The 24,048-nt window shown below is 41.7% G+C and overlaps 1 protein-coding gene across 5 annotated transcripts in view; it reads right to left on the reverse strand.

Annotated features, from left to right (window-relative positions):
* Window positions 1–2,105: 2,105 nt before the first annotated feature.
* fbxw7 (F-box and WD repeat domain containing 7) overlaps window positions 2,106–24,048 on the reverse strand; it is a 148,366-nt gene continuing 126,423 nt past the window's right edge. For all 5 annotated transcript variants that reach the window (XM_074629495.1, XM_074629496.1, XM_074629494.1 and 2 more), the window contains 8 exons: window positions 22,355–22,489; window positions 19,015–19,138; window positions 18,690–18,826; window positions 17,975–18,088; window positions 11,331–11,512; window positions 9,660–9,885; window positions 7,464–7,674; window positions 2,106–4,672 (listed from right to left, as the gene is read on the reverse strand). In XM_074629495.1, the coding sequence (XP_074485596.1) occupies window positions 4,404–4,672; window positions 7,464–7,674; window positions 9,660–9,885; window positions 11,331–11,512; window positions 17,975–18,088; window positions 18,690–18,826; window positions 19,015–19,138; window positions 22,355–22,489 (1,398 nt within the window). In that variant the 3' untranslated portion in view covers window positions 2,106–4,403. The remainder of the gene's footprint in view (window positions 4,673–7,463; window positions 7,675–9,659; window positions 9,886–11,330; window positions 11,513–17,974; window positions 18,089–18,689; window positions 18,827–19,014; window positions 19,139–22,354; window positions 22,490–24,048) is intronic.

Genomic DNA, 24,048 nt, shown 5'->3' on the forward strand with positions numbered 1-24,048 from the left:
TAATCTCTGCGATTAAAAATAGGATTCCCAAATGTTGTCTGCCTCTTCAGGTTATCTTGATTGAGATTTTGTGTCAGTGTCATGCTGCGCTCAAAAAGTATTAATAGCTTTTAAAAAAAGCCCAATAACAAAACTAGAAAGCAATTAGAGAGCTTGTATCTCTACCGGAACACAGTAAATCCTAACCCTGAAGATCCAAGATAAGATAACCCTTAACCTAACCCTGAAGATCCAAGATAAGATAATCCTTAACCTAACCCTTAAGATCCAAGATAAGATAACCCTTAACCTAACCCTTAAGATCCAAGATAAGATAACCCTTAACCTAACCCTTAAGATCCAAGATAAGATAATCCTTAACCTAACCCTTAAGATCCAAGATAAGATAACCCTTAACCTAACCCTTAAGATCCAAGATAAGATAACCCTTAACCTAACCCTGAAGATCCAAGATAAGATAACCCTTAACCTAACCCTGAAGATCCAAGATAAGATAACCCTTAACCTAACCCTTAAGATCCAAGATAAGATAACCCTTAACCTAACCCTTAAGATCCAAGATAAGATAACCCTTAACCTAACCCTTAAGATCCAAGATAAGATAACCCTTAACCTAACCCTTAAGATCCAAGATAAGATAACCCTTAACCTAACCCTTAAGATCCAAGATAAGATAACCCTTAACCTAACCCTTAAGATCCAAGATAAGATAATCCTTAACCTAACCCTGAAGATCCAAGATAAGATAACCCTTAACCTAACCCTTAAGATCCAAGATAAGATAACCCTTAACCTAACCCTTAAGATCCAAGATAAGATAACCCTTAACCTAACCCTTAAGATCCAAGATAAGATAACCCTTAACCTAACCCTTAAGATCCAAGATAAGATAACCCTTAACCTAACCCTTAAGATCCAAGATAAGATAACCCTTAACCTAACCCTTAAGATCCAAGATAAGATAACCCTTAACCTAACCCTTAAGATCCAAGATAAGATAACCCTTAACCTAACCCTTAAGATCCAAGATAAGATAATCCTTAACCTAACCCTGAAGATCCAATTCCAAAGAAAAAAGTATATTTTTAGTTTATTGAAAAATAATTCAAAGTTATTAAAATTAAAATGCATTTCAACCAATAAGCCTTCATCAGAGCACACTGACTGCCTTGATTCAGATTGCCTGTTTTCTTTTTAGCCATAACACCTCAGCATTTGGACCGCAACTAAAGATATTTTTTTGATTAATCACTTAATTCATAAAATGCCAGAAAACAGTGAAAAATTCTTTGAACAAATATCCAGAGCCCGAAGTTGCATCTTCAAGTTACTTGTTTCCTCTGATTAACAGTCCAAAACGCAATCTACAAAGATAAAAAGCGAAACAAATCCTCACATTTGAGGAGCTGGAACGGGTCGATATGTGGCATTTTTGCTTGATAAATGACTGAAAGAATTATCAAAATAATTGCACATAAAAGTTTGATCAACTCATTGATTAACTGTTAAATATTTCAGCATTAAGTTTAGTATTTTATTGTGTAAGTGACTGAATGTTTTCCTGTAAAGGAACATTTATTTAGCTTTATTGATTAATTAATCTCAATATTCTCATAGTATTTTTTTTCTGTTTTTGGAGTGTTGCTATCCAAGCTAGATAGCGTTGGTGAAGTTTATAGTGCGAGACGAGAGATGTAGTTCACGGAGCGGTTTCACACTAAACTAAATGATACTATGACAAACTGACTTTCTTTACTTTCAAAATTAAGTTTAAAAAAATGAGTTTTAAATTGATAAAAATATGTGTGATTCATGGCGCAGGATGAAAACTGATTTGACTCTCGCCGTTAACTACCGTTCATATCTTCCATGGGGTCCACCGGAAGGGGAGGGACTTCGCAGACATGGGCGGATGACAACATTAACATCATGCAGACCGAAGCGGACGTATGAATTGGCCTTTAAAGGAACATGTGTTCAATTTAGAGAATTTAACTTGATAAACATGACTTGGTTTTGCTGAATATGAAGATCCATCATACAATAGTTTTGATCCATTTTCAAAACCTGCACTGCGATAAATGTTAAAAGTATTCCCGCGTGGATGTAATTAACCAAATAATTTGCTTTATTGAACATATAAGATGCCTTCACACAGGTAACAAAAACAGACAACCGATATGCTTGAAATGAAAAAAGAAAAACCCACATTTTATTGCACTTAAGTTATAAGAAAATAAAATTCTAAGTGAATCAAACAAATACACAATCCCTTTAAGGTTTTTTCTGTCTGTTTTCTTTTTTGCCAGGCAGTTTACATGAACTGAAAAAATAAAACACCTGCAACAAATCTGATTTCTCAAACCAGATCATAAATTAAAACAGAGGGAGAAAACAACGAGAGGAGATAGAGCAAGATTGTTTTCTTTTTTTCTTTTTTAATATACAGTGTTATACCACTTTCACAGTTCAGCTTGAGTTGTGACTCTTGGAGATTGAGACGATTTTTCGTTTGGCTACAATGTTTTCTGTTCACGTTTGTTGCCTTTGTGTTTTTATTTTTCCCACTGACAATCCTCGAGGCTGCGGACCGCCGCAGAGCAGCCGCCCCCGGTGATTTTAACTGCAACACATGTAACACTAAGACTCCTGGCAGCTCGCCCCTGTCAGTTGATGCTTGTGATGGTCTCCTCTCTTGCTTCAGACATCTTTGAATGGAACGACAATCACACACGGATACGGACAGTTCTTTCATTCACGCGTTAAAATCGATACATCTGCTAGTTTTTTTTCTTTGCCAGTCCACACAGCATTTGTACTTTTCCCCGAAGAACAGGCTGAAAGAGCGTTGTCCCAAGGAATGTGTTTACAAGTTGCCCATTAACACGCTAACACACGCACTCATGCACGCACACACACGCACACCAACAGTGTACATCCCCTCGTTTCCTCTCTGCAGGCGATCCCGTCAGTATCTGTCGGACACGCTCCCTCCTCTCAGCCTCGTAGAGGCACGTTTGGCTCAAGTTTCAGTGGCAAAAAACAAAACAAAATAAAACAAAAATGTTGGATGTTATCTTTTGTGATCTTTTGTTCCTTTAAGTCCAAACATATAGAGTTCAATTTGGAAGTTTGCCTGGGACTAAAACGTCACAGCAAGTAAAAGTTCCATCTCTCTCTTTTTTTCCATTCATCTAGCAGCATAAATACAGTTTGGCCACTGGGAGAGAACAGTAGAGGGGAAGGGGCTGGGGGCTCAGGGGCATCATCCACAGCGCTTAGAGCAAATAACCTTTACTTCCTCTCGTTACAGCACTGGCATTGAGGAAACCACCCCGGCTAGACTGAAAAATTCTGGACAGCATTGGTGTTTATGTGGAGAGAGAGCTCCAAACCCAGGTATGTAGAAAACAAGAAAGGAGGAACAAACCACTCAAATAAAAAGACAAAGAAAAAAACCCTTGTGACATAATGACAGCAAACCTAAACAGAGCAGGTTTCTAATACTGGGATTTGTTGCTGTTGGCAACCGCGAAGAAAGAGAAAAAACCATGAGAGAAACCCCTTTCGTATGATAAACCAAGAACGTATTGAAATTCACAGTTGCGTTTGTGTGCGATATTGTAAAGAAAACTACAGAAACCGAGTGGAGAACGATAAGAAACGGAAATGGAGTGACAAGAAACGAGCCTGATTACAGGCTGAACCCTCCAATCGCTTGCTCTCCTCTACAACAAGCAGCTCTTTAGGTGCAACTGTGTGTCGAAATTTACCTTTTAAACGTCTCCCACCTTCCTCAATCTGTTCCTACAGTGAATGTTTTTCCACTTTCCGGTTGGCTGTTTTTGAGTGTATGTGTGTGTGGGCGCGCACTGATGGGAGGGGGAGGGGTGTGTGGGGGTCTTTAAAAAATAATATATCTCTGTACATCTCAAAATCTGTCAGGCTTGAGCGAAACCAAGTCTCTGTGCGAAGCGGACCCCAAACCGAAAGGGTTGAGTCGTTTCAAAAGAGTTCAGTCGTCATCAGTCATTCCTTTTCTTCCTCTCTTCTTTCTCCCAGCCAATCGAGGGACAGACCGGTCGCGCCCCGCCGCCCCGTTTCAAGCCCGATCCCCTCCGACTCCACCTCGTACTGGTGGTAGGGGGGTCGAAAGCGGGGGCTGAACACGTGTGAGGGTCTGTGGCTCTGTCAGTAACATTTGCCCAAAGGGGGACGGGGAAGATAATGGTAGAGGACAGGACAGCCCACTGTCAGTGGTGGTGGTTGTAGATTTTGCGAGTTTGGGGTGAAGAGTTGTGGGTATTTGGCCCTCCGGTTTCTAGGTGCCTCATCTCCCATTCCCTCTCTATTCCTTCCTCTCCGCGGTTCGCTCTCTTCGTCCTTCCCCACCACGTCCCTTCTCACTTCATGTCCACGTCAAAGTCCAGCACCAGCAGCTTGGTCTCCTCTGTGCCATTGCGGCTGCCCACCGCGCACACCAGCTTGGTGTTGGAGGCCCGGATGCGCCACACCACACCGCCGCTGCCGCCGCTCTCCAGAGTCACCAGGTTTCGGATGAACTCGCCCGTCTTCAGGTCCCACAGTTTAACTGTGCCATCGTCCGAGCTGGTGATGACAAAGTTCTTGTTGAACTGGAGGCACGTCACGGCGCTCTGGTGCTTGTGGGGACCTGAACACACAAAGAAACATTTGGTTAAAAAGACATAAAGAAAGTCTTCACCTGCATTCCTACTAGAGGAACCAGTCTGAATTTTACGGACCAATCAGGGTCCTGTGAGGAGCTACTGGCAGCTACGTGCGTACACGTAACAATGGCGGCTCCTGAAGCACTTGCTAGATTAAGGTTAGGCATTGACCTTGAATAGTTAGGGTTTGGATAGGTTGTCTTGCAGCAAGTCTTGCGAGCATTTCTGCAGGTTTTGGCATATCTCAGATTTCGCAATTTGTGGGCTCCCTTCTACACACGACCACTGAAGAGGTTAGCGTAGCTGCAATAACATCAGTTATATCAGAACTGGAGAGTATTTGTTTATTGAAAGAAGAGCAAAGAACGGCACTGAAAGTGATGTTTTCAGTCTTCTCCTGACTGGCTTTGGCAAGAGTTTGATTGACAGATGGTTCATCCAATCACCTGCCAAGTATTGTTTGAAAGTGTCTGCCCTTTTCCAAACCGTTTCCAATGACGGGTTCTCAGGTCAGGTTAATGCTTTCCATCTCCACTAAACAATTTAATGCAGACAACCCTGTCCTGAGCTTCTGTATTTCCTGATATAATTTTGTCAAAAACAGCCCTTTGTAATAAACAGAGTAATGTAGTGGGTATAGAGACGGTGACGATGGGGTGAAATTGAAATGAGTTAGTTACAGAATAAAGAGCTCAGAACAGAAACCTCTGTGGAACACAGAGGTGACTTCATCTCTTATACTCCTGAAGCTGTTGTGACAGTGTAGTAAAGTCTTCCTACTGTAGGCACTCGGGCCTGTCACTGTCACGGAGGCTAAGCAGCTCCGGCTACACCGCCGTCTGCTGTGTGTTTGTGTGCTGGCAGCTGGCAGGACGCCACACTTTAAGTGAAGATGGCGGCTGTTACTGCCTTCATTGAGGTGACTTTATTTGTGACTGTACGCGTGCAGTGACTTAAGATTTCCCTAAAGGCTTGAAAATGATATCTTAATTAAATCAATTAGGGCGACACAAAGCACAAACAAGTGCAGAATCAAGTGCTGGCAAATCAACTGCTTTTTTGTTGTTGTTGTTTTTACACTGGAGGTTGCTATAGCAGCCATGTCATTCAGACAGACGCAATTTCTTTCTGCTTTCACAATCCATTTGCAGAGAGAATTTTTTTGAAATCTCACCGTCAACAAGCTTTCACAGATTTTTCCATTTCTATCTACAGTTAGTTCAGAGGCTGTTATTTACCCGAGTATACAAAAACTGCTCTGCACCAACCCCCAACACGCCTGCCTCTCTCCTCCCCTCCCTGCATCACCACAACAAAGCCAGCTCCATCATTACCTACACTCTCTTCAGCTGACAGTGACGACCTTGTTGTCGGCCTATTGTCTTATCAGAACGCACTAATGAATGGCAGGAATTGTCCGCTGACCTAATTATATGACCTACAAAGTCCCCCCCGGCCTTCATCCCTTTACTGTAGTCACCCCCTCTTCACAAGACACACACGCATCCTCCCCCCCCGTTCGGTCTTATCCCTCTCTCTCTCTTCAGACTCTCACTGGGGCATCCCTTTGTTCAGCGGGGGTGTGTGGTGGTGTTTGTAGGACCAGCATGCAGGGTTGTAGTTTGCTAATGAGGGCATTTAGGGGCGGGGGCGCTGGTGGTTGCTGCTCCTGCTATTCAGCAAAGGATTTCCAACTTCCTGTGAGGCGCCAGTGCTGCTGCTAATGGAGTTTGAACTATTCAAACACACACAAAGGAAATGAGTGTAATCAGGGCCAGCAGGCCCACAAGGTGTCGGCTCCGTACTGCCACACAAACAGGTCATTTATAGTCTGGGTTTTAATTGGACTGTCAGTTTCAAGCTAAGTCCCATCTTATGTGCTTTTGGTTGTTGTTGTTGTTGTTGTTAAAGGCTGCTATATGCATTTTCCCATGTTTAAGTTACATGTTAACAGTTCTATACAGTATTTGTATATTTACAGTTTAGTGTATACCTGAGTGGTTCTGCAGCCTGTTGCATAAACTCACCACTTTGTACAGTCTCTATTTACGCTATAGTGTAACGCAACTAGGCTGTAATCCAAATTTTGTTGCAGAAAGTGACGTTTCACCTACTGTAGTGCATCATTCAGGTAACATTGTGCAATAAGACACTACCAACTACTGACTGAACTACAGACCTACAACAGACTAAAAAGGTAGTATATTATTTTATGTATCAATTTTAAACTGAATGATATTTAAAAGGTGCTAAATTCGAAATTCAAAGCATTAATACAGCAGCAAACATCATTTTCTCAAAGACTTCTATACAATCAGACTTCTTTTTGCAACCAGAGGAGTCGCCCCCTGCTGGTTACTAGAAAGAATGCAGGTTTAAGGCACTGCAGCATTGGCTTCACTTTCAGACCCGGAGTTGCCCGCTGGTGGTGACTTGATGTCACTCCAAATTCTGCTGAAGTGAACACTTAAACAGCAGCAATTCCCATTACAAGTGAATGCAGCATAAAAGCACACCTGTGCCCTCGTCTGTTCCAAATAACGGTAGCTAGCTACTATATACATCACAATTCTGCGCATTCATGTCAGTTTCATCATAAATGCCCATTTCTCTAATACAAGTCCTGACCATCTTTCTAAGCTTTCCGCCATGACAACAGTTAAGGAGTGACTTACATCTGCTCGACGAAGGTGTACATTTAAGTTCTATCTTAATTCTAGCGACGTTAAACTTAAACATAGTTGGTGCAACAGCCTGCTGGGATGGCAGACTCACCTTGCAGTGTTTGCAGGCACTGGCCCGTCTTGATGTCCCAGATCTTGACAGTGGAGTCCGCGTTGCCTGAGACCAGGATGTTGTCTTTGAGCTCCATGCCGCTGGTGAGGGACTGATGCCCCGTTAGCGTGTGGATGCAGTTACCCGTCTCCACGTCCCAGACCCTTATAGACGTGTCCAATGAGCCGCTCACCACGTGGATCCCATCGAACTGGAAGGCAGGAGAGGATCAAAAGTTTAGCCCCAGACTGAATGTTGATGAATTTCATTTTGAACTGGCTGAAAATCAAGCTGCCACTTCAAGATAACAGTTACCGCCACCTTGACTTGCAGCTGATGCAGTCGCTACCTACACAGCATACTTTCTTTCTATTAACAAACTTAAGATTAAACTCATTGAAATGAATGAATTTTATTGATCTGTGAAACTTTGCTTCGTATTCACTCGTCCAATAGTAGAGCATCGACACTTTAAAAAGCCTAACGATGCAGCGTGCTACAAAAACCAATCTATCAGTGCAGTAAACAGCCTCCTCTCTGAGGGTGATGGCATCAGCTAAAAGTGCACCGTAATCACACAGAGTGGGTGAGAGGACATCTTAGAGGACACAGAGAGATGAATTTTAAAAACAACCATACACACACACACACACACACACACACACACACACACACACAAACACACACACACACACACACACACACAGACGCTTGGACAGAATACATTAAAGCATTTAAAACAGTAGAAAAACATGAGAAAGAGATAAAAGCGTTGGTGCGATTAGATTGACTTGTTTATGGCTTTTTGTGTGCCACATTGACAAAGAAACCTGAGCACAAGGAGAAGTATTTCAAATATCAAAAACTGAATAGTTGTACATACAATGCTTGTACATATCGATCGGGTTTACTGTCCTAGAATCATGGACAGTAACACAGATGCGCCAGCTTTTCATACGTTCAAAATCAGCATAGTTAAAATGGAGATTAACATATCTCCAAATTGAAATGCGCTGCACCACACAAACTATTGTCTAGAAAACTACTGCCACGTGAAACTGACAAAACATTAGTGTGCTAATATGTCTAGACTAGGGCTGTCAATCAATTCAAATATTGAATCGCATGATTGTCCAGTTAATCGCAATTAATTTCACATTTTTTATCTGTTCAAAATGTACCTTAAAAGGAGATTTGTCAAGTAATTAATACTCTTATCAACATGGGAGTGAGCAAATATGCTTGCTTTATTCAAATGTATGTATATATTTATTATTGGAAATCAATTAACAACACAAAACAATGACAAATATTGTCCAGAAACCCTCACAGGTACTGCATTCATCATAAAAAATATGCTCAAATCATAACATAACAAACTGCAGCCCAACAGGCAACAACAGCTGTCAGTGTGTCAGTGTGCTGACTTGACCCAAACTGCATGTGATTATCATAAAGTGGGCATGTCTGTAAAGGGGAGGTCGTGGGTACCATGGATGTATTAAGAGAACTGGATACAGCGTTGGAGGCGTGGCCCCGTTCATTCCTTTGAAAGTTGCTTAGTGGAATCTGGAAAGATCTTTAAGTACAATTTAACAAAAATAACACAAGTTACTCCAAATTGCAAAATGTTACGCTAAAAACGTTAAACTAAATGACCAAAAAATATCAGTTAGGTTCAGCATTATCTGATATTTCCCTCTCTTTCTAAACTGCATGAATACTACAAACTCTGGAACATATTTATTTGTTATGTGTGCAGATATAAATAAAACAAAATAATGCTTATATTTAAACTGGCAGTGAAGGTAAATATTTAACTTGGCTCCTAAAACTGTTATTTGTGTGATGCGACAGTGACTTCTTGTTTGTATTCTGTAGTTTATTACTTTTCATTTGATGGTGCAATAGTTTCCTAGCAACCAGTTTACAGTCTTTACTAGATGTGATTTAAATGGTGCAACCCTTTTTTTTTAATAAAAATTACAAATTTTATTTTCATTTAACCAGCTACTTCTTAAGACCTTAGAAGGGACTTTACATACAAACTGGATCTATGAATAGCTGGTGCAACCCGATCCTGCTGTATCCCCAGTCCAGCCTTAAATTTAATCATGAAGCTGGGGAAAATACGTTTGAAGTACAAATGCAAAAACAACATACGCACAGCATCTTTCTGCCTCAGTGGCTGCTCACCTGTAATGAGTACACTCTGTTGGTGTGGCCCTGCAGCGTGTGGAGGCAGGTCTCCGTCTCGGGGTCCCACACTTTGACCATGAAGTCATAGGCACCGCTGACCACCCGCCGCCCGTCATACTGGACACATCGCACCGCCGCCACGTGGCCCATGAGGACGTGTAAACACTGACCTGTCTCAATGTCCCAGACGCGCAGCGTGGCGTCACGAGAGCCACTGACCACCCTGAGAGAAAGCCAGAAAGACACCAAGAGTCAGATAAAACATAACGTTTAAAGAGATAGTCAGGGTTGAATGTAAAGCGTCTGGGTGCAGCACAAACAGTTAAACTGTTGTGAATTTAATAGACTTCATGTTGAGCTTTATTTTCCCACAGAAAGAACGTCGCCCACAAGTCACCGATTACGTAAGATTCAATAGTCGACACAACGTGTTCATTCACACTGTGGTAGATGCATTGACAGAGTAATGAGACAGGTATGAACGTTTTCTTTCACTCCTCTGACATCAAGTATCCTACAGCGTCACATTCATGTTCATACTTGAAAGTACAAAAACACCCATTTAACTCAAACAGCCATCCTCCAGCAGTGTCTTCACCCAGAATGGAAAAAGGAAAGAAATATTATAGGTCATAGCACGGGAAACTCCCTTTAGGGAAGATTGTTACTCAAGTTTGACATTTTGTCAAATTATTACTGTAAGAGCAGTTTGTACCAAGGATATTATTTAAGGCTATTATTACAAAATGAGACACAGAGAAAAAAACATATTCAAACCCGGTCACTGGTTAACACTGCTTTCCTTAATATCCATCAGATACCCGACACTTTGATAAACACCGAGACCGACATTCCTCCATATTATAAAATGATCTCTATCAAAAAAAACATGCTGTAAATACACACAGCATTTACTCTTTCTTTATAAAATAACTCACGGCGCTACACAAAGGGAAATCACCAACATGTTATTCACTGTCTGCCTGCAGCATTTCCACTGAGTGAGTAATCAAATGCTACACAAAAACCTTGGTGGGCCCTAAGGCGAAAAGAGCACTTTGAGTCTCCGGAGTGTTATACTGAGTGAATGAGTGAGCAGCAGTTCACTTAAGACGGCTCACAGGGTCTATTTAATCTCTATGAGAGCACATGCTCACTTTCATAGAGATACTGTCCTCTTAGAGCGTTGCAGAGATGCTCTTTTTGCTCGGTGGGCATTATGATTGTAACAGTAACAGAGCATGTACAGTATATGGGCACATTGAAGGAATAGTCCAAATGATTGGCTTTCTTGCTGAGAGTGAGATGAGGAGACTAGAGCCGCAACAATTAGTCGATTAGTTGTCAACTATTAAATTAATCAGTTTGAGTAATTTTTTAAGAAAAAAAGTCTAAATTCTCTGAATCCAGCTTCATAAATGTGGATATTTTCTTGGTTCTTTACCCCTCTATGACAGTAAACTGAATATCTTTGAGTTGTGGACAAAACCAAACATTTTAGGACGTCATCTTGGGCTTTGGGAAACACTGATTTTTCACCGTTTTCTGACATCTTATAGACCAAACAACTAATCGATTAATCGAGAAGAAAATTGACAGATTGATCGACAATGAAAATAAATGTTAGTTGCAGCCCTATTAGATGTATTAGTTAAATTTGCCCCATACCTTTTCTCATGGAGGTGCATGCAGCGCACTGTTGAGGTATGCCCATAGAGGGTGTGGATACATTCTCCTGTCTCTGCGTTCCAGACCTTGAGTGTGCGATCAGTGGAGCCGCTGATAATAATGTTGTCTCGCATCTGGGATGACCACACGCCCCCTGTGTGGCCCACCAACGTACGCAGACACTGAAAAGATCACAGAAGAAGAACAGCCTCGATCAGTATAGTCCTCACTGCAACCGCAGACGTTGGATGTAAGAAAAGTTACTTTCAAAGACATTCAGGGTGATTTCATTCATATATTTCACATTAGAGTTGAAGAACTCACTCAAATCACATTTGCACATTTTTTCCCACTGTGACCTCCTATTGCCTTCAGGGGGAAAGAAGACAAGTTAAATGAAATTTCGGTGACCTTCTCGGGGACAGAAGGACCCTGTCGTTGAATACCTGCCGCAGCTGTACTGGGACAAAATCTCTCCCTGAGCTTTTATAATTGCTTTTACTTATCTGTTGGAAAAAAAAGCGGACGATTCATTCTCTTTGCAGAAACGTTTGACAACTGTCTTCAATTATAAATGCAGCCATTCATCCTCATTAGGGATGGTAGATTAGCTATTGATTACAGCAGTTATGGAAATCTTTCTGATCAATTGAATGTGAGTCTCCACAGTTTCCAATTTGTCCCTCCATTTAATTATCCTAAATGCATTCAATTAAAATTCTTTGGGAAGAGGAGCGAAGTGTGGATGAGGTCGGTCGGCGAGTGCTGTGGTGATGTCAGGCTCAGAGTGGAGCGTGTCGATGAAGTGTTCAACATGTGACCCCCTGACTGCAGCTGATAAGCCGCCGAGCAGTGAATGGCGGCGCAGGGCGAGAAGGTTTTTATTGCAGCGAGTGAAAGAGGAAGATGATGCTGCAGCCTGTCTTCCCCCTCTCTGTTGCGTGATAAAGAGAATCACTTCATTAACTGTGGGCCAATGTGGCATGACCTGACAATCAACCTCACCACAGCGTTAAAAGTCTCTTGTTTTATCACCGTGGTTCTTTTTTCTTAGCTTTTATACAAGCAGTGAAAAGAATAATACTGCAGCTGCAAAAACATCTGGCTAAATTACAATGTATTATGCATTTAAAACCTGGCTGGCACATGGCTTACTTGTGGAATATCGTACATTATCTGGATTATTTACAAAGTTCTGACTGTCTAACGTGCACCTTAATCCACATTTGTGATAAGTATTTGCTTTTCTTCTGTAACACTTAACCACAGGCCTGCAGTTTATTATAATCATACTCTCAAGGATGCACCATTTTTCTCGTGAATCGAAGCCAGTGGTCGAGGTTCCAAGAACAAGAATCACAGTGTGTGATTAGAGCCTACTCAAACACTGCGTGGGAAGAGAGAGTACCTGAAATGAAGGGCTTAAGCGTCTTTATCGGTCTATGAAACAAACATAAAAAGAGGCTGGCCGTGAGAGTGAAAGGAGATTTGCTTTCTTTTAATAACCTTTTTTTGTAAACACATGAGGGTTTTTATACAATGCTTAACATTTTCATTATATTTTCTATTCATTTAAAGAAAACACTGTGGGAGAGTATCCAGTGTAGCAGCCACAGAGCTCTAGACCATGTTAGACTGGTTATATACTGTAGTTTTCTCTTTGTAAAGACACATTCCTGGCCTAAGCAGGAAAATAAGGGTCAACAGGGCTAAAGCTGATGGCGCTAATGATTTGCAAAGGTTAAAATTAACTACCTAAGGTCAAGAAATCCCATTATAGACTCACGCTGCTTGACTAAAAGATTACCCAGACTGCTTAAAGGACTAGTCACGTTTTCACATCGGTTTAAATGATCGATTCGATAATAAAGAAAGGCAGGAGAACAAGAAAGAGAAAGATCTCAGATGTACCTGGATGATGCGAGTATTTCTACCATGGCCGTGGAAAACGCATTTTTCTACTTGGCTGAATGCAGACGTCTATGTAACACAGATCTGTTCAAACTGTTTCTACCTTTAGATCACGTTTTGAACAACCACAGCAACAATGGTGATCATAAATGCTATGCAAATGGTGGGAAGTTCTTTTTAACGATATATCGTCTGATTTGTATGGTTATATTTTATTTTCATAATTGATGCGTCTGTGGACTGCTTGGTTAATCATGTCTGCAAACCTAATTTCCTCTCATAAAACTGAACTGAAATACCCTAACAGCTCAGCTAACCTATGGTGAAACCAAAAATACCCACCATACTCTATACTCTCTGATCAGTGGCCATTAATATGTGCAATAATGTATTCCATAGCATCCTGAGACAAGATGATAAACTTGGTGACTTTTCTGCGGGGACTAGGGCTGTCAATCGATTAAAATATTGAATCGTGATTAATCGCATGATTGTCCATAGTTAACTGCAATTAATTGCAAATTTTCTAGTTTCATGATGCCAGTATCTTCACTCCATCTTTAACACTGAGCAACCTACAACCTAAAAATCACAAGTTGTGTTACTGTGTTACAGAAATTAGTGCCGTTAAAACAAATTTGCATTTAAGCGTTATCGCGTTAACTTTGATAGTCCTATTTTAAACATTATGAAAGACTTGGACATCAACAGGTTTTTGGATATGAGCAAATGTCGCCACAACGACTTCAAGAAGGTGTTTGAAGGAATGAAAGAGAGAGGCTGTGTTCGCAAGGTCTAACAGGTCCGCCACCGGTTATGTTAATCTGAGTATACACGGCTGCATGTAAACGTGGTCACTGTTTTCCTCCACAGATGGAAACACAAAGTCACAGCCTCTCTTGTGCATTGACACACACCCATAGATGGCTTTCATTAATTTAATTTGACAATTTAACTAGTTATCTCCCATCTCTAATCATTTTAACAATATTCATGTTGAGTTCACAGCTCCAAAACCAATCTCTTATCTCTGTTAGTTACTAAAGAGGAGAAGGTAAACTGGATATCCAGGCAGTTAAAGCCTCTGGCAGAGGACACCTCTCCCCGGCTATGACGGCAGTCCACAGGTCTACCATCTTAGATTGGCCTGACAGCTGAAACGGCTGCTGACAGGCGCCACCAAGGACATGCGCTGCTCTGTTAAGCACCAGGCAGCCACCTTTGAAGCGATAAGATGTGTGCGGCTGTTTGTGTGCGGAAGATTGACATCTTTCACTGAAGCTGGAGGACAGGCAGAGACAAAGGTCCATCAGGTAAAGACAGAGAGCCTTCAAGTGTCGTCTAAGCAACCCGCTGCTTCAGCAGGAAAACAAGCTCTTTGAAATTCCTCCAGACCGCAAATCTGAACTGCACATGCAGCTCTCGTGTTTGCTCAATCTCTGATGCAATACTTTCACCACAATCAAATCCCCATTGTCTAACCGGATCGCTAAGCAACGGCCCAGTGCTTTCAGAGGCGTGGAGGCATTTACATATAATGTGCTCAATAATAATCCTGATTACTTCACAGTCAGGGTTCAATTCACTGTGATTTATAGAACAAGATAAATCAAGGGCAAGACAAATGAAACATTAGCAGATATCTTGGAGCTTTGGCAATCCTGCACTGATGAGTATTTGTTGAAAAATACTAAAATCAAGCCGTGTACATGCAAATAGCCCTGTCAATATGATGGGAAAACTGCCCAGTGAGTTCGAAATATACATGATTCACAAACAAATCTTCAACAGAAGAAAAGGATATTGAACAGATTCATTAAACAATTGTAGAAACTTCTGTTAAATCATGCCAGCGTCATAACTGATGAAATATTTAGTGATGTGTTGAGGATACGATGTGTGGAGAAAACACAAGCTAACACCACTTGATCCAGCCCACATTGTCCCATCACAGGGGGAATCTTTTTGATCGCTCTAAATTGGACACAAGGTTTCTGAGGAAAAGCGGCACAAGTGGCCGAGAAAGACGTGTTAACGCTGCTCTACCTCTGGCACATCTCGTCTATGATGTGACCAATTCCTTTCTCCGTTCCTTCAATTTAAATCCTCTACCTGCAGTGCAAGCCGCCAGAGCTGCATTTCAAATCTCTCATCTGAAGAAAAAAGGACAGAAGCAACAGCTGATCTCTGAGAGTATGAGCCAATTTACGCTCGTAATCTGTAATCGTACAGCAAACTCATGCAGGCGCTGCTTCTTCTGATGAATGAGAAACAACTCTTCTCAGAGCATGTAGAAAAGAAAAGAAAAAAACACGTCTCCGGTCTTCAAAAGGAGAACGTTTGAACATCAGAGTTCTTCATCTCCGTTGATCGTCATGCTGCTATCTCGTATTGATCCAATTGTGAGTAAGTTCTGGTGTTAGCGGCCGAGCTGTGGAAGGATACCCTGAGCTTTTCTTTGAAGTTGGAGGATTAATGTGAGAGGTAAAAGGCGCACCAAGGTCAAACAAATCACTTTCAAATGGAAGATTATGGAGTATATGTTATTTGCAATATGAAGGACAAGAGGAATGGATATTGGCAGCTGGATTGGGAGCCACAAGACATTCATGCAAGGGCTGTAACACCTTGAGATCACTGATAGCCACTCTACCGGCCGGCTATCTCGCAGGGACAAACTAACGGCCAACGTAGCAATGAAGTCCTCAAATACGCTGGCAGGGACTCTAAAGAATGTTGACAGCGGAAGAAAAACAAATGCAAGTGCTGGTAATCCCATTTTATTTTTACTTTACAGTTTTACTGGCTTCGACAGCCACTTCACCCGAAATGGTCGGCTAGGCTTAATTGGCCATTCGTCTCCAGTGAGAGATTCTCTCTGTGGTGTTGAGAGCTCAGGAAGCAAAGAGATGAAATCCACAGAGGGAGTTGTGCTCTGAATGTATCATCCAAACAGAAAACGGATTTAGGCTCATCTCTTCTTCATGACTAATGTAAACAAACAAATCTGAGGCGGATTAGCGTTGTAGAAGCCACGGACAATATAGCGTGCGTCTGTGACGTCGGTCTGAATGCAGGGTGGTTTCACAAAAAAAGCATCTGTGCCTGCTGGTGATGTGACTCACCGCAGACTTCCACCACCGACATGGAGCCGCTGGCTGCAGCTGTAAGTCAACAACCTGTCATCCAGATGTTAGTCTCTGGGCTAAGGAGAGCCAAATCACGCTGCACGCCTATCGGATGACCTTGGTGAGATCTGTTCAGATCAGCAAATGCTGATACTGATATGCGTGTAATCACCAGTTGGGTGAATGCCACAACTTTACTCTCTGTTGGACCAAGTCTTTAAAGCAATGGAAAGTAAGCTCTCTGCTCTATTGTGTCAAACAAAAAGAGAAACCTACTGCAGTGTGATCATGTAGAATATCAACTTCTCTAAAGGTTTTCTTTGAATGTATTTTTATTTGTGCTTACAGCTCTTATCTCAATTACTCGCCAAGTTAACGTGAAAGGAATAAAGTGGGAAAGATAAATGCGCAACAACAGTTTTACAGAGGTTTTTTTTTTAGTAAAAAGCTCTTTTGAAAATGGATTCCAACACGGAGGCATGAAAGCGCCGCGATTCACAACAATGTGTGAAACTCTCTCCAACACCACAGTGCAACCACAGCTTTTCTTTTTAATACACTGCAGCGTAAAGCTGCAGCCAAGGCCTGTGTGGCTGCACCAGCCTCAGCTATGAATACTAACGCCTCTTGAGGACATGTGCTGAGTAACAAGTCAGCAAAACGGCAAAATGTAAGAGGAGAGAATAGACTGAGATAGAATGGAGTCCTGCCAGGATGTTTTTAGTGGTACAGATTAGGGCTGTCAAAGTTAATGTGATAACGCGTTAATGGAAATTCATTTTTAGGTTGTAATGGACAATGCACATACTGGCGTCATATGAAACTATAAAACCTAAGGAATCCATTTGTACCGACATGTCATACTAGCTTGTCGCAAAGGAGGCTTATCAAATGGAGCTACATACTTATTCTTCACCTTTCTTTGGGTACCCACGAGTCTCCCCTTTACAGACATGCCCACTTTATGATAATCACATGCAGTTTGGGGCGAGTCAAGTCAGCACACTGACAGCTGTTGTTGCCTGTTGGGCTGCAGTTTGCCATGTTATGATTTGAGCATATTTTTATGTTAAATGCAGTACCTGTGAGGGTTTCTGGACAATATTTGTCATTATTTTGTGTTGTTGATTGATTTCTAATAATAAATATATAATATGTTTGCATAAAGCAGCATATTTTCCCACTCCCATGTTGATAAGAGTATTAAATACTTGACAAATTTCCCCTTAAGGTACATTTTCAACAGATAAAAAAATGTGTGATTAATTTGCAATTAATCTTGATTAAATATGGACAATCATGCGATTAATCGCGATTGAATATTTTAATCGATTGACAGCCCTAATACAGATACAGTTAAGTTTCAGATAGGAAAGTTTTCATGTATAGCTGAATGTACAATATGCTACAGGAAGTCTTATAACCATTAAGCAATAATTTAGATGTCTCCTTCACTTCCTAATCAACAAGTCTGAAAAATTAATGAAGTTAATTCAACTTGAACCCGCCTGCAGTCCATTAACGTCTGACAACAGCGCAGAAGAAAAAAGGAAGCCATTAAGATAAAAGGAGAAAACAGGAAATGGAAAAGCAGTTAACCCTTACCTTTCCCGTGATGGCCGACCAGACTTTAAGCGTGTTGTCGTCAGAGCCGCTGACGATGCGGTTGCCACAGAACTGGAGGCAGGTGATCACATGGTCGTCGTGACCTTTCAGCACCTTTAGATGGGACGGATAAAGAGAGATGAAATGAGAAAGGAGGCGGAGGACGGGGTGGGCGCAGAATGACACAGCAAGAATTGAGGCTGACAATGACACGTCTCTGGTGGTGCTTCGTACATCAAAGAGGAGATAAGAGGAAAATGTCATCAAGTGCTGCAGGTGTACTCGGCTTTTTAAGCAGTGTGTGTGTGTGTGTGTGTGTGTGTGTGTGTGTGTGATACTGGGTCACAGGACTGCTGGCTCAGCAAACGACAGCGCACACTGCATATGCAAAGGAGTATGAAGAGCACAGTAACCAAATTTACATCAGTGGCAGCCTGAAACGACCCGCGGCGGTTTCAAAAGGAGCAAAAGCATACAAGGCCCATTAAGGATAAGCTCTAGCATGCTGGTCATGCTTTATGGGAAACTTCTGAACAGGCAAAAGACAAATACACTGAAGGGGAGTAAGATCATCCTGTGCTGCAGCTCAATTAGTATTCAACAAGAATACTGCAGAGAACGCACTAACTTTCCATCAACTTCCTGTGACTCAAAGATATCAGATCTATAAGATCAGCTGCCCTGTGGGGAATTTAAGTTTGGAGGAAAAAGCTACCTTGGGTGATTTGAGGTCTCCTCTCCTCCAGTTGGTGTCTATTCTGTGCTGCCTGATGTAGGCACTCTTCCAGGGGCTGTGAGTGAAGCCAGGCTTGACGGGTTTCCTCTTCTTGGGGGGCAGAGGCTCATCGATGCCTACGAGGGGAGAGAGATGGAAGTAGATTGGACTAACGTGCTTTTCCTCTAAAAGTTTTTTTTTAAAAAACAGGTACGACCGCATCTTTAAGCACAGCTTTGCCCACAGCGGTAGCTCCTGACTGCTCCCGCTGGGTGACTGCATGTTGTCCGTCTGTCTGCATCTGTTGCAGAGACTTAAGGCTCACCTTCCTCCCTGCATTTCTCCCTCCACAGCAGGTTGTCTTCTGCCAGGATGCGCCAGTAGCGACATGTCTGGGCTGCTTGGAGGAGGTCCTTCGGTTCCAGGAATGACAGCACGTACAAAGCCAGCTGTTGAAAGACAAGGACGGGGAATGTGAGAGGTGTAAATGGAAAAGAAGACACAAAAAAGGACCCATTATTAACTGCTGCGGGTGTACACAACAGTACAAACAACCTCATACACCTTTTAAGTTTAAAGTAAATCACAACAACAAAAAGGAACAGCTGAGAAAACGCACTGGCCGAACAAACTGTGTGCGCGATATTAACAGCATGAATCTAACTGACAAGAGAGCACAATGGTATTACCATAGAATTGAATCAACATTTCTAATAAAGCCCAACAAAAAATACACAATAGGAGATTCACACAGCCGGTAATAATGCCAGGGCTACAGTTCGTTAAGCCAAAACCGGCATAAAAAGACACAAAACCTGGTATAATGAGCATAAATATGGACCCCTGAGCAATAGGGGGAAAAAACACCACGGTCTGCTGTTTTATATATTTGGACAAAGGTCTCAACACACAATGTCTGTTTCAACTATGAAACAATGCAGTGGATCAACCATTAGGACAAGAGACTGCTCTGTATTATCATAAAAAGGATGGAGGATTATGGGTTCATTTTGTGTCCCGTTGAGCAAATATTGTTCTTTTATTATATTACAATAATCCGAGATGATAACGCCCCACGGCATGCTGTGTGACAAATTCAGCAGGGGTGTCATGAACATCAGGATGACCAGGGGTCGGTTTCACAAAGACATTTTAGACTGGTTTGTAATGTTAGCCCAACCTTAAAGGGGAACTACGCACATTTTAAAAATTCATAGGTTATTCCTATGGTCTAAGACGGTACAAAAATATTAGTAAACATGAACAACTCTGTCCCAAATCCAAAAACTAAGAGTGCTAAAACTCAAACTTGTGATGTCATAAGGTATAAAGTTTAGAGCTGCTCCATAGACAATGAATGGGGAGAGATGTTATAGATGACACTGAGAGCACCCAGGGGAATGATCTGAGTATATGGGAACAGTTTCTGTTTCACAACTGAGAACAGATGTATGCTCTGATGAACGTCTGACAGGCCGAAAGCTTAGAATAAAGTGAAATACTGCATAGATTTAAGTGTGCGGATATCTTTTCTATTGTCTTTTGGACTCATTTGATTCTTCCAGCACCTTAGATAAGATTAAGACAAGTGGAGCGGTTGTCATCCTGGATTACAACTGAGAACACCACAATAGAATAAAGCTCATTTCGGTATAAAAAAAGCCTCCCATTCATTGTCTATGGAGCAGCTCCACACTTTATACCCTATGACATCACAAGTTTGAGACTTACTTCTCTGGTTTCTGGCTTTGAGAGAGAGGAGCTCATGTTCACACATATTGATTGAACTTTACTAGGCCATGGATATAACTTATTGAAATTCTTAATTTGGGTGGTGTTCCCCTTTAGTTTTTGCTCTTAGATCTAGTCTAAATGCAACTAATGAGTATTTTCAATATTGATTAATCTTCCCATTATTCCCCTGATTGTTTATAATTTCTCACAGCCCGGTTTTATTTAACAAAATGTCCAAAACCCAAAGATATTCAGTTTATTATCATTTACGACATAATATTCTGGCATCAAATCGTTCCATTTGAGAAGCTCGATGGGCGAGTTTGTTGCCAAACGATTAATACATTATACAAATCAATTATTTATTTATTTTTTTACTGTTATACTCTTTGCTAAATATTCCTAGTAAATGCCCGTGTAACTGCTGATTTCTAGCAGAAGGCAAACATTTTCTGCTGGAGCAAACAGAGCTGAGAGGTTTGACACTGTTGCTCCATCAGCCATGGTTTTTTGTGGGGCTGAAATTCTTAGTCGACTAACACAACTTTGTTGACTAATCGATTAGTTGATTTAATCGATAGATCTGTGAAACTGAGTTTCTCCACAAAGAATAACTCAAAAGCACCACTTTAAATCTTGCGTTTACCAGATACGTGCACATAAGAGTCAGAGTCATTCAGCATGAAAAAAGCATTTTGAGACGAAGATGTGGCAGTCCTATTTTTTATAGTTAGTAAATTTACCCAGAATTCATTACGAATTAGTATAACCAGTTTAGATAGTCAAGAACTAGAGCTTTGTGCAACAGATGACTTTAGACGTCAATCTGAAATATATTAGTTGGATTTAAGCCATAAAGTCAGAGTCTATCTTCGCCAAACCCTGATCTGAATGTCATTGTACTTTTATGGAAGATTTGGAGATGTGTCCTTGTCAAATATCCAATTTCACGCAGTTCAAAACTTCTTTGACAACATTTTAATGAGGACTGAGGGTCGTTATGAAGGGCAATCATAAGGCTTTTATGATGTGTCTACCTGCTGAAGGTTTTCCGGTATTAGAGTTTAGTTTTAGGGTTATTTCAAATCACTTGGCCCAGACAAGCCCCACAAACCTTGACATACCCAAAATCACCTGAAAGCCTGTTTAAGCCTGTAGTCATTACCGGGTTTCAGGATATTTCAAAAGTTTTATGAATGGACCTCGAGCCTCCAGTGATTGCTTTTTAAGCCCGACATGCCGCCTTCTGCAGATCGCCTTCATGGTTTAAATTTCAACTGTATCTTTAGTGCGGCCACAGGGATTGTCCTGTTAAAATGACTTGACAGTCTCCCTCAATATATTTCCAGCAGCTCTGGCAGAGAGGACAGGCAGGATTATCAAAAGAAGTCAGAGTGAACAGGATATAAAAAAAAGTAAAGGCAGAAAACAAAATGAAACGAGAGGGCTTGTGTCCTGGTGAGAACACACATGATGCTGTTGTGTATTTGGCTTTAGAGCAAGTGGTGCTGACACTTTGATATCTTGCATCATATTGCCTCACTCTCCATGCTAACAGCCCCCTCCTTTCATCCCAACACCTGCCAGAGAGAGACGAGGTGTTGAGTATTTGATCAGCGATGCCAGATACGGTGGATTGAGGCTGTTTTGTAGGAATCCCCCATGTGATCTTATCGTCAGTGTGGCACTTCAGATTGTTTGTATTGTCAGTTGTGATGCAGAGGAAAAACAAGACACCCCACTATGGATGTTGTTAAATGATCTGAAGGAGGATTGAAGCAGGATTAGGGCTGGAAAGGAAGCCTTGTCTCTGTCATGTACTCGACATTCAAAAACAATCTCTACCAAAGGGATTCCCACGGGAGTTCAGGTCAGACGGAAGAGGAGGACGAGGACTAGCGATGAAGTTGTGTACTTATTCAGGAACTCACCTCTTTGGGCAGCAGGGAGATGAAGTCTCGCTGAAACTGCGGCTCGATCACCTGCATCATATGCTTGACTTGCGTGGGCTCACAGCTGTCAATTAACTCATCCAGCGCCAGCAGCTTCTCTGGGCCGCTCCAGCTCTGAAACACAGAGGACAGAGGAACTGGTTTTAAAAAACAACATACTCTATATCACATTCATTTAGCAGATGCTTCCGTCTAAAGCAGAGAGCAACTCCAGGGTCTGAAAAATGAAGCCAATGCAGAAGTGCCTTAAACTTGCATTCTTTCTAATAGCCAGTAGGGGGCGACTCCTCTGGTTGAGAAAAAGTCAAGATGATGTTGGCCAAAAACCAAAATGCCGAACTGTAGGCTTCAAAACGGCAGTCCACAAACCAATGGGTGACGTCGGTGACAATGTCCACTTCTTAAATACAGTCTATGGTCTAAAGTGACTCACAATAAGTGCGTTCAAACATTTCAGGGGATCTATTAGCAGAAATGGAATATAATAATCATAACTATGTTTTCATTAGTGTATAATCACCTGAACGTAAGAATTGTTGTGTTTTTGTTAGCTTAGAATGATCCCTTTATGTCTGCATAGGGAAAAGGTCTTCTTCACAGAGTCCACCATGTTTCTACAGTAGCCCAGAACGGACAAACCAAACACTGGCTCTGGAGAGAGACTTTTGTGTTTTTACGTTACCTAAAGGCCACCGTAGTTTGCTTGTAAAACTGTGGTAACGTGATCTGCAGAGTGCAAAACCGTGGTACCACCAGCTGTTGTCTGACTTCTGTTGCTCCTAAAGTAGTGTCATTATGGTAAGGATGGCCTCTGAGCAAGGTGAACAGCGTTATCACAGTTTTGCACTCGGTGGCTCACGCTACCGCAGTCTTGGAAAGGGAGGCGAGAGCAGAGGGGTTCTCAGTTGGTTGCAATCTGGAACCACACCACTAGATGCCGCCAAATCCTACACACTGTACCTTTAACTACGGACTTGACTCGACCAAGAAAAAATTACTTGGGACTTGCTTGAGACTTGGACCAAATTAGTTGAGTCACATATGTGCTAAACATGATGTTATTTTTCAGATGGCTAAAGTTTCCAGTTTCGACCTCATGCACCATGTCCACTTACTTTACAATTTTAAACACAGCGTAACATTCTTCTAATTCTCCTTGCATCTAGTTGTGTTTAGTGACTCTGCATCTTCTTTAATATATATACTAAATCATGTACTAACATACTCTCTGCTGTAGCTTTCTAGTGAGTTTTTCCTCTTATGGTATCAGTACAACATTATAGGGGCTGTTTGACTTGTGCGTAGTGTATCCTGCTGGTTTTTATTGCTTTTTATTTCACTGCAGCCTGTGCTCTGTATTCTCTGTGCCGTCCTCTCCAGAGGTTCTCAAAATAAATGGAAAAACATTTTTGGCCATCACAGGTGGCAATACAATAATTCAACTCTGTCAGCAGAATATCACACCTCCACATCTGGATTGCCACACCCAACACAGCTGTAAACGTAACTGAAAAACATAGCAGCGTGGCATTACGGGCTGATTGTGCCAATTTATCGTGGTCAAAGCAGACGCCTTAGTGTGCTTGTGTAAGCTCTTATTTTTACTTTGATTGGAGCGCCTTGGAAACATTGTGCCTTGTACAGCGTGTCTGTACCACGTTAATGTTCCCTAC

The sequence above is a fragment of the Sebastes fasciatus genome, chromosome 3, assembly GCF_043250625.1.
Source record: "Sebastes fasciatus isolate fSebFas1 chromosome 3, fSebFas1.pri, whole genome shotgun sequence".
Taxonomy (NCBI): Eukaryota; Metazoa; Chordata; class Actinopteri; order Perciformes; family Sebastidae; genus Sebastes; species Sebastes fasciatus.